General features: G+C 33.4%; 2 protein-coding genes and 1 non-coding gene across 3 annotated transcripts; 1 reads left to right on the forward strand and 2 right to left on the reverse strand.

Annotated features, from left to right (window-relative positions):
• Window positions 1–623: 623 nt before the first annotated feature.
• On the reverse strand, window positions 624–702 carry LOC143552735 (small nucleolar RNA R160). Its single transcript, XR_013138702.1, has one exon. It is a non-coding gene; the product is annotated as a small nucleolar RNA R160 (small nucleolar RNA).
• Window positions 703–8,190: 7,488 nt separating this feature from the next.
• On the forward strand, window positions 8,191–9,246 carry LOC143552687 (B3 domain-containing protein At5g24050-like). Its single transcript, XM_077042839.1, has 3 exons — window positions 8,191–8,297; window positions 8,436–8,525; window positions 8,621–9,246. Exons 1-3 carry the CDS (start codon window positions 8,191–8,193, stop codon window positions 9,207–9,209), a joined length of 786 nt encoding a protein of 261 aa, XP_076898954.1. The 3' UTR covers window positions 9,210–9,246.
• A 3,318-nt stretch (window positions 9,247–12,564) lies between these two features.
• Window positions 12,565–14,207, reverse strand: LOC143552712 (B3 domain-containing protein At5g24050-like). The gene is made up of 2 exons (XM_077042860.1): window positions 13,617–14,207; window positions 12,565–13,521 (listed from the first exon to the last, which is right to left on the reverse strand). The coding sequence occupies exons 1-2, from the start codon at window positions 13,775–13,777 to the stop codon at window positions 12,933–12,935; spliced, it is 750 nt and encodes a 249-aa protein (XP_076898975.1). The 5' UTR covers window positions 13,778–14,207; the 3' UTR covers window positions 12,565–12,932.
• Window positions 14,208–15,221: the final 1,014 nt, after the last annotated feature.

Below are 15,221 nucleotides of genomic sequence, written 5' to 3' on the forward strand. Positions count from 1 at the left end.
AAAAAAGAAACACCACCTTAATTGCAACAGTTCAAAATATCAACTATTAAATATACAATTGAACAACTACAATCAAGCTTTTACATATGACTAATAACAATAGCAAAACTTAACAAAATATTCCCAATTGTATTTTCTTGTCAAAATAAAGGATTCAACAAACAAATACAAAAATAATTAATTGAAAAAACAATATCTAAAAGATATTTTGGAATATTAACAAAAGCAACCAACAATTCATTTAGAGTATTAAACAAGTTATACATTTCTCCATAGTTCAATAAATACTAGTAATACTTGTTTTCATAAGTTTAATAAACAAATCAACACAAATTAAAATATTTTATAAAAAACAACTAAAACCATGTCCATGTAAAACCCAAAAACATTAAAACAAAGCTAATAAGCCCAAAAATTTTATTTTAATTTTTTTATAAAACTGTAATTTTTCAAGAATCATTAATTTGACATAAATAAGTCAAATAACAAACATGAAAAAAAATATCCATTTTGCACCATGCTCGTATAATCTGATCAGCAATAATAAAACCAGATTATGAAAATAGGTGCCTCAAAACATAAAACAATAATTAATATTATTATTAATATTATAAAAAATATAAAGCACTCAGAGAACTTTGAAGGTACTAAAAAAGAATTCAACAAATATAAATTCAGATTAAAGTTCTTCATCATTTTGCAAATAACTAAACTTAAAAAAAATAACAAAAAATGGTATTATATGTGGTTTTGGCAAAACGTTACCGTTTAGCATAACACTTGTTGCTAACTATAAATAATAAAATGTTTTGCCAAAACTATATATTTGATTTAGCACAAATAATAATACCCTTTATCTCGTTTTGTTCCTTACAGCTATAAGCTTCAAGTTGCAAGGGGCTATTATGTGCAAAGATCTATGAGTTTGTGTTTGAGTTTCAGTTTGGTCGGGAAGAACATGGGTGCGGCTAAGAACATGATATGATGATTAAGGTTAAAGTGTGTTACTATTTATGTAGGCCTTGGTTGGTTCTAGGGTTTCAAATTGGTTTAGATGAATTAAAAGAATGTAATGGGCCAAGTATCTAGTTATTTTTTATTGGGCTTATAATGGGTATCAACTAGTCTATCAAAGCCCAGTTCAATTTATATCCCGTAATCACCCTAGTACAAACTAGAGTTGTATAAAACCAGATTTTTTACAAACGGAACCGGTTTTATTTTTGCATATTCCAAACTGGTTTAAGCATAGAAGTAGCCAAACTGATCCAGACCGTTCGGGACGATTTTAAGCTGGTTTTAAAACCAGTTGTATTGAAGAATATCCAAATCGCTATACGAACCGGCGGTTTTGTTTGGTTTGGAAACCGGTTTGAGAAACGAACCAGTTCGGTTCGGTTTTTGATTAACCGGTTATGGATTGTTTTTTTGTAGACCTCTAATACAAACTAGATAAGTGAATAGTAATCAAGTTTTAAAATTGTTACAATCATTTCAGTTGTGCATTATTTCTCCAAATTCGATCACTAAACCTTGAGATCAAGCCATCGTCATAATTTTCTATGTCAAGAATGAAATGAAGGAGAAAATGTGAGAGTTGGGATCTTTAATACACGTAATTATATTAATATAAAACTAAGAAAAAAATGTTAAATCAAACTCAGTTACTATTATGCAAATATGCAAAGTTATGGAAAAAACATATATAATCATTAGACTATACGCTATGGGGCGCCCATGGCTGAGCTGGCGGGCGCCGATGGGCACCGAACTCTACAGTGGGGCGCGGTTCTTCATTGGGCGCCGATGATTTGGTGGTTCAAACGGCTGGCGCGGATATGGTGGGGCCCTCTCTCTCTCTATCTCTCTAACACACATACGTACATATGTATATATGTATTAAAGGGGCTTCGAAGCCCCCACACCATAGAGAGGCGTCTTTCGAGTGGGGCTTCGAAGCCCCCCAGTGTCCACGTGGCGCTGACGTGGCACTGAGGAGGGGCTTCGAAGCCCCTCACCATAGCGACCAGTCTTAAGAGATAACACATGCCGTCCTATTAGGCACCACTAAGCATATGAGGTGTATCTAAGAAATTCTTAAAAGAAAACTTAACAACATTTTCTTTCAATTTATTATATCACAACTTTATGAAAAATAATAATAAAGTAGCAAGAAAGTTCACATATTATGTTTCAACAAACCACAACATGCAAGAAAGTTCATAGAATGTATCAAACATAAACGCAAATCTTCAAACGGGTTTGGGTTCATTCTTCTAGGTTGGATGTTTTCAAGTTTGGTTTCTTTGGGTCTTAGATCACTTCAGGTAAGGTTCGGTCTTCGGGTGCGGTTATAAAATCCACGCATACATGGTAGCCCATACGTTGATACTTAGATGCTTTTGGTGACCAAGAGTTTTTTTTTTTCATAAAGGATTGGAAGAGAGTGGTGTTCAATTTCATAGGATCGATCAAGATTTTAACACATATAAATCTATTAAAAAAATTTTAAAGAGGTCGAACGATATGGAAGAGAGTGGTGTTCAATTTCATAGGATCGATCAAGATTTTAACACATATAAATCTATTAAAAAAATTTTAAAGAGGTCGAACGATACCTACACCTTAAGTGTAGGTCCGCCAGTGATAAGTATAAAACTAATGAAACAAAGAAAAACAAAACACATAAACAAACATTTTTTTAGTTTATTAATATTTTTTTGCTCTTGTTTTAACCAATTCATTAAATCTACAACATGTTTCATTACCTCGTTTATGTATCAGACGTCAACTATCGAAAAACACTAATCAGAAACTTTATCATATTGAACGAATCAAACACCAACAAAATCCAAACATTCAAACAAAACTAAAGAAACATAAACATAATACATCCTCAACTAAGCCACAACATCCTCTTGATCTTCACCCTTTACTTCCACAACACCTTGATCATCACCACCCGGTTTCTCGACACACACAACCGCAAAACACAACTGCCGACCTCTACGAAACGACCACATTTGAATCTTCGAATCCTCCCTCAAACACTTCGGATATTAGTGTTTAATATCCGTGTCTCGTCCGTTGTCAAGAACTCAACATTCTCTATTTGTTTAACCGGTATACTCAACCGGTTTTGACTTTGTAACGTGTCCGAATAATATAACCTTTTTTGTATCACGAGTTGCAACTCGGTACCATTCAACTCGTTCGTCACAAACTCGTCTAACCTCTCGGTTACTTCATTAATCACCATGGGTGAACGAACGTATTTTTTTGGCACCTTTCTTTTCTTCTTAGCGGATGTTGTTGTCGTTGACAACGTCCGCACGCTCCTCTTCTTCGGGTCTCCTTTGACTTGTTTGTTTCTAGGCCTAACTCATTGTCACGTATGAGATTCACTTGCGGTTTTATCGACGTCTTGAGCATGAGAATCCGAACCACGACAGTGCTCATAATTTGAAACTACTTTAGAGTCCATAATAAGCTTAGTATGTGCTTCAATAGTTCCACTTCTAATGATATACACCATTCAGCAGCTTCTGATTCTCATGCTCACAACGACGGCAAATCCCCAAGTAAGTTTCATGTTCTTGAATCTCAATCTGTTGAGAATTAGATAAGAAACTATGTAACAAAAATAGGGTATTTTGAGGGAGCTTGAAATCGAATGGTTTCATTAGGAGAAGTATGTGTTTCAACACTTTTATATTAAAAAATGGTTCAAGTTACTAACTTATTAAGTTACTAACTTATTTGAATTTTGAAAAGAAAATAAAATACAAATTTGGTTATAAACTAATCGTTAACTAACTTATTTGAATTTTGAAAAGATAATAAAATACAAATTTGATTACGATAAATTATAAACTTGTCGTTTGTCAATATTTTTTTTTTAAATAACCAGGTAAATTAATAAACTAAAAACAATTTTGTTTTAAAACAAAATTTTGATCATAAACTTGTAAAATCAATATCTTATCTTAAATATATATAAAAGAAACATCCCTAAATTCTCTCAAACGATTGTTTTATTTACAAATGAAAGCTTCTTATACGTTTGACCCGAATTCACAGCTTTGAGTCTCATCAAACATATATATATGCTCGTGCTCGAATTACCTTTTTAAATTATTATCATTACTATTATTAATATATTACATATAATTATAATATATATACAACTATACAAGGATATATACATTATTACATTGGCCCACTATCTAATTTTCTATGTGATCAAACGGGTCCAATACTGTAAAATTACTAGCCTAGCCCACTAACGAGTTGTCTAATATCTAAAATTTCCATAAACAAATTACCTAACTTAGCTACCCAACCAATCTTGTCTACCTAAAACTCACTCGATGCACTATCGAAAAAAGCACGGTTAATGCTCATTCGATTTTGGCTCGGTGCGTAAATGAGCCAAGCAATGCTTGGAAATATGTTCGATTTTGCTCGGTTTGTAAACGAACTTAGTAAAGACAAGCCCTCGCTCAATTCGGTTAATGATAAGCCCTATCTATTCAAGACTGGAGGTATAACACTAATGAAACAAAGATTAAAAAAAAGTCAAGTAACAGGTATTAATAATTCAACGTTAACTTTTGTTTTAATCAACTCATTGAAAAAACAATTTCATCACCTCTTTTCTAATATCAAACATAAAAAAAAACACTGATCATCAAATTTAGTTATACTCAACCAATTAAAAAACCAACAAAATCCAAACATTCAAACAAACCAAACAACTAAAGAAACATAAACACAATACATCCTCAACTAAGCCACAACATCCTCTTGATCTTCATCCTTTACTTCCACAACACCTTGATCACCACCACCCGGTTTCTCGACACACACGACCGCAAAACACAACTGCCGACCTCTACGAAACGACCACACTTGAATCTTAGAATCCTCCCTCAAACACTCCTTATTCTCCATCCAAAAATCAAACCAACGTCTCTTCAAAACATAGTTCACACTACTTTGCATATTCCACATAGTCAACTCCATAGGCTTGTTATACACTTCCAATGTGGGCCCCACCAACAAAACCTCAATCTTGTTTTCTTTAGTGTTCAATGTCCGTGTCTCGTCCGTAGTCAAGAACTCAACATTATTCTCCATTTGTTTAACCGGTATACTCAACCGGTTTTGACTTTGTAACGTGTCCGAATAATATAACCTTTTTTGTATCACGAGTTGCAACTCGGTACCATTCAACTCGTTCGTCACAAACTCGTTTAACCTCTCGGTTACTTCATTAATCACCACGGGGGAACGAACGTATTTTTTCGGCACCTTTCTTTTCTTCTTAGCGGATGTTGTTGACGCTGACAACGTCCGCACGCTCCTCTTCTTTGCGGTCTCCTTTGGCTTGTTTGTTGCTAAGCCTAACTCATTGTCACGTATGGATTTTAACATTGCATTCGCGAGTTTTTGGATTTTTAGAAGGTAAGAATCGTCTTCTTTGATCGTTGGTCTTCGTTTGCGTGTTCTTGCCGCGGGTGCGTCTTCGATCATCGTAATATTATCAGCCATGAAAGGTATCGATAGAGGAAGAATAAAGAGTTGGGGTTTGGTTATATAACTTATATTATTTGGGTTTGTGTTATGTTATAATAGTTATATTCATTGATGGTGTAGTTATAGGATTTGGATATGTGAATAGATTTGTAATTAAGGAAAATAATCATAATCTCCAACTTTGAGATTGTTTCCATATATAAGATCATATATAAAACAATAATATATGCATAATGTGCATCTTTTTATTAATTTGTATATTTTTCTATAATAATAGGACAACTCAAATTGGTACGTAGTACATATATTGGTGTGCAATGTACAAATGTTTACAACATATGGACTTAACTAACTATGATTAAAAAATAATAAAAATTGAAATGATAATTCAAAATTATATTAACTACTTTTTTTAATTTGAATATTTTTAGAAAATATATATTTAAGAAATCAGGGTTAAGGTATTTTGAGAACTCCTATGGGTCATGACAATTTTAAGAACCACCCAAAAAATATGTTTTTTTTTAATTGGAAGAGCTCATATACACATGAATATTTTCGAGTAAAAAAAACTTTGATATAACTTTTTTTTTCTTAAAAAAGATTGGCAAAAATTTATGTTTTCACATGTTACGTACGCTCATGCATTTTTACATACACTGTGTTACATATGTGACATGCTAATATGGGGAGAAGTATATATCGACATATGGACATATGGTCAATGTGTAAAAAAAGAGAATTTATAATATGTAACATGCTAAAATGGAGAATTTTACATATGTATATCGTACTTTATTTTTTTAATGTATTTTCATGTAAAATAGTTATAAAAAAACTATAATGTTTAAAAGTTAAAACCCAATAACGCAATGACATTTTAAAGTTTGTTAACATTTTTAAAAAACTAACCCAATGGCTCATTTTAGCTTTGGCCCATCTAAACCCCGGTACCGTAACAAACTAATAGAAACCGACTGATTTCGCCTAGACTCATCGCCTCAACGTCCGGGACCGACAATGCTCGCGTTTTACCAACACCCAAGTTTACCGATGGACACCACCGATTCGTGCAACTCAATATATATATATATTATCCGTTTATTCGCTCAGGTACCATAACGAAAACTGATTGAATGACAATTTTTTTCTTGTATCCTAACGAGCGTCACGGAAACTGACCGAATTCACGTAGACTTATCGCATTTTGTTTTAAATCCGTTACCGTAACGCACGTAACGAAAACCAACCGAATGCCAATGTTTTTTTTTGTTTTAGCCCTGGTACCGTAATGAATATGACAAAAACCAATCGAATTTGCGTACACTCACAGTCTCAACGCCCACAATCAACGACACTCGGGGTCTTCCCAATGTCCGGGTTTTACTGACCGATACCACCCATTAGTCCACCTCAAATTTATATTTTTTTGTTTTATATTTAGGTTTTAGTTCTGATATCATAACGCACGACACCGAACCGATTGAATTCGAGTCGACTTATCACCAATGGCGGACCTTATTAAGGGCGGGGAGGGGTCGTGGCCCTCCCGGAAATCCGTCGAACAATGTTAAACTTTAAGCAAATATAGAACTTCCCCTTGAATCATTCCGATATATAAAATCCGAGAGTGAGGGGGAAGACGAGAGGTGGAGAAAGGAGTGTATGCAAGTTTTTCATGGAGGTTTTCCGGCAATGTAGACGGATTCCGGCAATGAAGACCAGAGGTTTACTAAGTAATTCTTTGATTTTCGGTTTTTCTTTTTTCAATATTTTGACCCCCCCCCCCCCCCTATTAATAATGTCAAGTTCTGCTTATCACCTCAACGTCGGGACCGACGACACTTGAATTTTACTAACCTGCCCGGCGCAACGCGTCTGGTAAAACCCTAGTTAATTAACTAACTCTTATTTATTATTGTTATAAATAATCAAATTAGTTATTAAATATCTGAATTTTATTCTAACATTTGAAATTTTTTTTACTAAATCTTCGATATTTGTTATTTATTGCTTTAAATCCTTAATTTTAAAATTATTGGTTTACAAAATATTGAATTTATTAACACGTGAAATATGAGTTTCTGTATGAATAATATTAGTTATAGTTAAAAAGATTAAACCTATAAAACCGAATTCTAAAATTTAAATATTTGAAAAAAATTATACTCGTAATAAAAAATTGAATAAAAATTATACGCGTTTATATGGAAACTAATTAGAATCTTATATGTTTTAGATTTTATTGTAATGGAACTCATTTTGTGTACATACAAATAAATTATGTACAAAGTCATCATAATCACACATACACATTCAGATTTAATTTTATATTAATTATCATATATAATTTTTTGAACAGCATTCATATTATTTACACTTAAATCATTAAAACTATAAACCGAATTTCAAATTTTAAACTAACAAACTTTTAAAAATATGATAATTAAGTAAATATTTTGTTTCCATAATTAATAATAAGATTTTCTTGTTATAAAAATCTATGTAACGTTGGCAACAAGCTTCAAACCGTCATCCCATACATATAAATAACCATTTAGGCTAATTACTAACTACTCATTCTAATCACAACTCACACACATACACATTATTATTCGATCCTATACATTCTGCAAAAACCTGAAGTCGACAATGAACAATCTTTCATCGATCACCGTCGATCATACTCGAGTCACAACACCGTCATCTACTCCGGCAATGTTACATGATCATCGGAACAATATGTCGTGTCAAGAAAGGTAACATATTCAACATTTAATTAAACCCAGTTTGTTAAAACAAGTTATATAACTTATGTTTTCATATATTATAAATAATAATAATAATAATAATATTATTATTATTAAGATTGTTTGTTACTATGATTATGAACTCAGGTTATTATTGCCTATAAAGAAACGTTGTTTTACTACTGCTTTCGAAGACAAGTATGATCATCAACAAGTTAAAAGGTTTAATCAAGAATGGTATGTGTATATACAAATAATAATAATATTATTATTATTATAACATAAGTTTTCATCATATATATACTAACACGTTGCATGTTATGATAACTCAGGTTCTTGCCTATAAAGAAACGTTGTTTTGTTACATTCGAAGATGATCAACAAGTTAAAAAGTTAACCGAAGACGCGATAATCAAGAAACCCGAAAGTGTGTTGATGGAGAAGAAAAAGAAGAGGAAGATGCCTAAGAAGATGGTGCATGGACTGGTGGTGAACAACGACTCAACCGACCAGTTGAAGCGGTTCATCACGGGTGAGATGTTCGGTCTAGACATGAAGTTGGTGATCCAGAAATCGTTGTACGAGAGTGACTTGAATACGACGCAGAACAGGTTAAACATGCCCGTTAAGCAGCTTGTGACGCGCCCACACGAGTTCTTGACTGATGACGAGATGCGGGTTATTGAGGATGGTGGTAAAGATGGTATGGAGGTTAAGGTGGTGGGTCCCACGATGAAGATGTTTGAGAAACCGCTGAGGTTGAAGACTTGGCATATGAAGAATACCGATAACTTTGTTTTGAAGACGAACTGGAACGAGTTTGTGGGTCGTAATAAGATGGTTTTGAAGGCGTATACGATGATTCAAGTTTGGTCGTTTCGTAAAGACCGAGAGTTGTGCTTTGCGATCGTGCCGGTTTAGAGACCCAAAGCTGCGAAAAGTGTTGTTTGATGGCTTAACAAGTCTTAGATTTTGTTATAATTGGTTATGAATTGAGCCTTTTGATTACCTGGATTTTGTTATAATGAGTTGATGATATGTTTATTAGACTTGACTGATTAATGTGATATATGGATTATTAATATATCTGTTTTTAGACAATAGTTTATGCAGTAAATCTGTACTCGCAGCAGCCCGAACGGTCCAACCCAAAAATACAAACCGGCTCGCAGTTTATACAAATAAATCTGTACATGGTTAACTCACCGTTGTCTATATTCAGTATGATACCGCAAACTAATAATTTTTCGATTCACAAAAACCTTTTACATCATTACAAATAAACTGTTTACATCATCAAACAAAGCAAACCTCATGTACAAAATTAATGTTCATTCACATTTGGATAACACTGAATAGTAGAAAAAGTTATATATACTTTTTATTTGGGCCTTTTATTTGACCTCGGGAGTTTTTATATCATGTCATCAGACACCAGATTCTAACATGTATGTTATTTAAAAAAAAGTTACATATTCTGATTGATTCTGATAAAAGAAATATATAATCTTATTGATTAATAATCTACTTACAAATGCGAAGTATAAAGTTCAATGTTGCATTGTTTGCTACACGGGTTTACCATTACCATGTAAAAAGTAAAAACCACTAAGACATTAGTGATCTGGTCTTCCTCAATAGGGTTGAGGTGTTTTTAGCCTTACGGGTTCTTGGTTGTGAGTCTTGCATTTTCAAATGCTACAAACACCTCTAGTTTAAGATCAACTATGTATATTATTATCTTTTATGAATATGCAACTATTTTAGGATGGGAAATTTAAGTATATGTTTATTGTATTAGGGTTGTAAACGAGTCGAGCTAGAGTTTGCTCGAGCTCGGCTCATTTTCTTTATCGAGCTAAAAATTCGAGCTCGAGCGCAGCTCGTTTAAAGCTCGAGTTGAGCTCGTCGAGCCGGACTCCTTTAATTTTTTAAATTTATTTATTTTTTATTTATTTTTTTATATTTTACGAATTTTGATATATAAAAGACAAAATTTGTAATTTTAACACATATAGTATATAAAATTTATAAAGTAGAGAATTATAACTTTATATGTCTTATTTTAGTTATTCTTTTATAATGTTTTAAGTATCGAGTGACATAATATATGTATAAGTCTTATTTATTTATTTATTTCTTGGTATGCTATTATTATATATAGATATTAAACTTTAGGGGTTTAATTTAAACGAGCTAACGAGTCAAGCCACGAGCCGAGCTGACTATGGCTCGAGCTCGGCTCGTTTAGAAATCGTGCCGAGCTCATTAAGAATCAAGCGTTTTCGAGTCGAGCTATTTTCGAACAAGATTCAAGCGATCCGCGAGCCACGGGCTTTTTGAACAATCGTAATTGTGTGTATAAAATATAATTATAGTATCGTGCCCCATTGGCCATTGCGTACGTTAGCAACCAAGAGAATCCGAAATTTACAACTACGGACAAAAGTCAATACTCCAACTCCCAATTCCAAACACGTTAGATGCAAAAACTTCCATTTCAACCCATGAATATATACAACATGTTAATATTCACCCTTCAAAATTCAAACTAATATCACTACTTGCATAAAACAACCAAAGTTTTTTTGTGAAACATGAGAAAACTACAAAGGTGTCATTGGTTAAATAATGAATATAAAAATATATTTAGAAGAAATGAGAAGTAGGAAAATATAAAAAGCTTTATTTGTTGTATATATTAAAATGTTGATTTTTCCTTTTTAGTATTCTTTTTCCCGGTATTCTTGTAGATATATACCATTTTTACACATGTGACATGTAAAATAAAAAGATGAGCCAAAGAGAGTATTCGAAAAGCGTTTGTATGAAAAAGTACATTTTGTTTAGCAATTTATCGAAAAATCAAAAGGAATCAAACCGGTTTGAGTTAAAGGCGGTCCACTTGGTCAAGGCATAGTCAATCCCGATTTGGAAGAAACCGGATCGGGTTTAAAACCGGTTTGGACGCAAGAATGTTCAACCCGATGGTTTGGATCGGGTTGAAACCGGTTTGGGACAAAAAAAGTTTTTTTTGGTGTGCACACATATCGGGTCGGGTCCAAACCGGTTTGAGGGACCGAGATTACGAATTGGTCACGACCCAATGGGTTGGTTCTTAAACTAAGCCGGTTTTAAGCTACGATCGGGTCGGGTTGGAAGCTGGTTCATTTGTTCCAAACTAGTATATGCGTACATGTCTACTTGTAACTCAAAAAAATAAAATCAGTTTGAGCCAATGCAAGTTGCTCATGCAGTTTATTGAGCTAGTATGACCTCAGTTGTGACTTATTGACTTGTGGGCGTGCTAGTGTAAAATGCTCGTATAATAAGGCCCAACAACAAGAGCCCAAAAGTCCAAGCATCAGTGAGGCCCAACAACAAGTTGCCCATTTAACACATCAACAATTCAACACCATGTTGACTCGGCTACAAATATTTCAAAAGATAAAAAATGTATAAAAACACATTTTTTTAATATACAATGCACAACGGAAATACAATCTTGAATTGAGTTCATCTGTTTTAACTTGCTTTGCTCTTTGAACAGCCATATACTACCAAAGTTAAAAGTTAAAACTAAATGTCTAAATGTATGAGTTATACATACTCGAATGTGTTTGTTTTATCGTCAAATAATGTGCCTGTTGGTGTAAGCGAATCCATGAATAAATAGTGACTATAAGAGCCAAAAGCAAGTATTGTAGAGTATGCGAGACAAGTGTTTCATGTTCACAGACCGGCCTTCATATGCGTTGTTAGAGGTGCACAAAAAACCCAAACCCGGAACCGAACTCGGAAAAAAAAAACCCGGAACCGGTTTGTTTATACCCGGGTTTTTAATACCCGAACCCGTACCTGACCCGATTTGTACCCGGTAATACCCGATAACCGGGACCAGTTTTTCCAATTCCCGAAACCGAGTTTTTCAAATTTCATATCTATACCCGAAAAATACCCCTAAAAAGTGCAACCCATTAAAAAATCCAATCTATGCCCGAAAAATACTCGGAAAATAACCTGAAAAAACCCAAAAGTAGGGTTTTTTCAATACTTAAAAATAAGGTATTCAAATACCCGGTTTTTTGAAATACTCGGTTCTATACCCGACCCGAACCCGATAGATAGCGTATGGTTTTAGAAGGCAATACCCGGACCCGAACCGGGTATCGTCAATACCCGATTTTTCAATACCCGGTTATACCTAAACCCAATTCCATACCCGAAACCGGGTATTTGAAAAACCCGATTTGTGCACCTCTAAGCGTTGTAGTTGTAGGCTTGATCTTTTTAATTGGGCCGGGCTGTGCTGCTTGAGGTGCCCAATGTTTTAGCCCAGCATTTGGTTACATAGTTTTACAAGAATTAGAGCATTAGAACACAAGCTATCAAGTTGTAAACTATCATCATATCATAAATGAGTGAATGTTATTATATGTTGGAAAATACATAAAGCGAACAAAAAGTACCAACTCATTAACAAACTCTAGGGAATTACAACTCATTAACAATTCTTAATCAAAACTCATGAAATTACTTATCATCCAATTCACAATATCAAAGACACTTAGAAACTAAAGAACCTCAACATGAATAGTCGAACTCATTAAGCCATCAAACGCCACTTTTCACAGCTTCGGCTCTCTAAACCGGCACAATAGCGAAGCACAACTCTCGTTCTTTACGAAACGACCAAACTTGAACCATCGTATACGTCTTCAAAACCATCTTATTACGACCCACAAACTCGTTCCAGTTCGTCTTCAAAACAAAGTTATCGGTATTCTTCATATGCCAAGTCTTCAACCTCAGCGGTTTCTCAAACATCTTCATCGTGGGACCCACCACCTTAACCTCCATACCATCTTTACCACCATCCTCAATAACCCGCATCTCGTCATCAGTCAAGAACTCGTGTGGGCGCGTCACAAGCTGCTTAACGGGCATGTTTAACCTGTTCTGCGTCGTATTCAAGTCACTCTCGTACAACGATTTCTGGATCACCAACTTCATGTCTAGACCGAACATCTCACCCGTGATGAACCGCTTCAACTGGTCGGTTGAGTCGTTGTTCACCACCAGTCCATGCACCATCTTCTTAGGCATCTTCCTCTTCTTTTTCTTCTCCATCAACACACTTTCGGGTTTCTTGATTATCGCGTCTTCGGTTAACTTTTTAACTTGTTGATCATCTTCGAATGTAACAAAACAACGTTTCTTTATAGGCAAGAACCTGAGTTATCATAACATGCAACGTGTTAGTATACATATGATGAAAACTTATGTTATAATAATAATAATATTATTATTATTTGTATATACACATACCATTCTTGATTAAACCTTTTAACTTGTTGATGATCATACTTGTCTTCGAAAGCAGTAGTAAAACAACGTTTCTTTATAGGCAATAATAACCTGAGTTCATAATCATAGTAACAAACAATCTTAATATTATTATTATTATTATTTATAATATATGAAAACATAAGTTATATAACTTGTTTTAACAAACTGGGTTTAATTAAATGTTGAATATGTTACCTTTCTTGACACGACATATTGTTCCGATGATCATGTAACATTGCCGGAGTAGATGACGGTGTTGTGACTCGAGTATGATCGACGGTGATCGATGAAAGATTGTTCATTGTCGACTTCAGGTTTTTGCAGAATGTATAGGATCGAATAATAATGTGTATGTGTGTGAGTTGTGATTAGAATGAGTAGTTAGTAATTAGCCTAAATGGTTATTTATATGTATGGGATGACGGTTTGAAGCTTGTTGCCAACGTTACATAGATTTTTATAACAAGAAAATCTTATTATTAATTATGGAAACAAAATATTTACTTAATTATCATATTTTTAAAAGTTTGTTAGTTTAAAATTTGAAATTCGGTTTATAGTTTTAATGATTTAAGTGTAAATAATATGAATGCTGTTCAAAAAATTATATATGATAATTAATATAAAATTAAATCTGAATGTGTATGAAGATTTAGTAAGTTTTTTTTTAAAATAAGGATTTGAAAACTATAAACAACAAATAATGAAGATTTAGTAAGTTTTTTTTTTAAATATTAGAATAAAATTTAGATATTTAATCACTAATATGGTTATTTAAACCATTATTGTGTATTGTAAGAGTTAGTTTATAAGAGAGAGTAGCGGGAAACAAAAATATAGATTTCACCAAAAATGGCGGGTAGCCTGACTCAACAAGTATAAAAATTTTCATGAACCAAAGTGACCGAGTTCAAAATTTTCGGACAAAAACAAGTAAATTTACATTACATATAAAAATTTTCAAACTAAAACACATAAATCTGCACTGCTGCGTAAAAAAACCGGGATGACTACAGCCATCCCGTACCACAATACAAACTTACAAAGCATTGCTTGATTGCTCGATGGACCTAACGTGATTCATAGGATAGTTGGAATATGGGCCAAAACTGAACCTTAATTTGTTAATTGGGTTAAATGGCATATGGGTTTAGATGGGCCAAAACTGAACCTTAATTTGTTAATTGGGTTAAATGGCATATGGGTTTAGATGGGCCAAAGCAAAAATGGGTTAGTTTTTTAAAAATGCTATTTTAAGCTTTTTTAAAATGGGTTTAAAATGTCATTTTGTTATTGGGTTTTAAACATTATAGCTTTTTTATAACTATTTTACATATAAACACATTAAAAAGGTTAAAAGTACGGGCCACCTAAATAATGGTCATGTACGAACCTCATAATGTCATAAAAGATTATACAAAATAGTAATTAGTCATAGTCATCTAAAAAACCTCAAATTACAAGAGGCTTCATTCTCTTTCTGCTACATATCATATTATTTATTTATTATTATTTTTTTTATCATACATCCAACTATAAATTCTATCGTTTTACACATTGACCATATGTCCATATATACTTCTC

The sequence above is a fragment of the Bidens hawaiensis genome, unplaced genomic scaffold (assembly GCF_021521415.1).
Source record: "Bidens hawaiensis isolate Kalapana, Puna unplaced genomic scaffold, B.hawaiensis_p1.1 tig00017009_1, whole genome shotgun sequence".
In the NCBI taxonomy this organism is placed as follows: Eukaryota; Viridiplantae; Streptophyta; class Magnoliopsida; order Asterales; family Asteraceae; genus Bidens; species Bidens hawaiensis.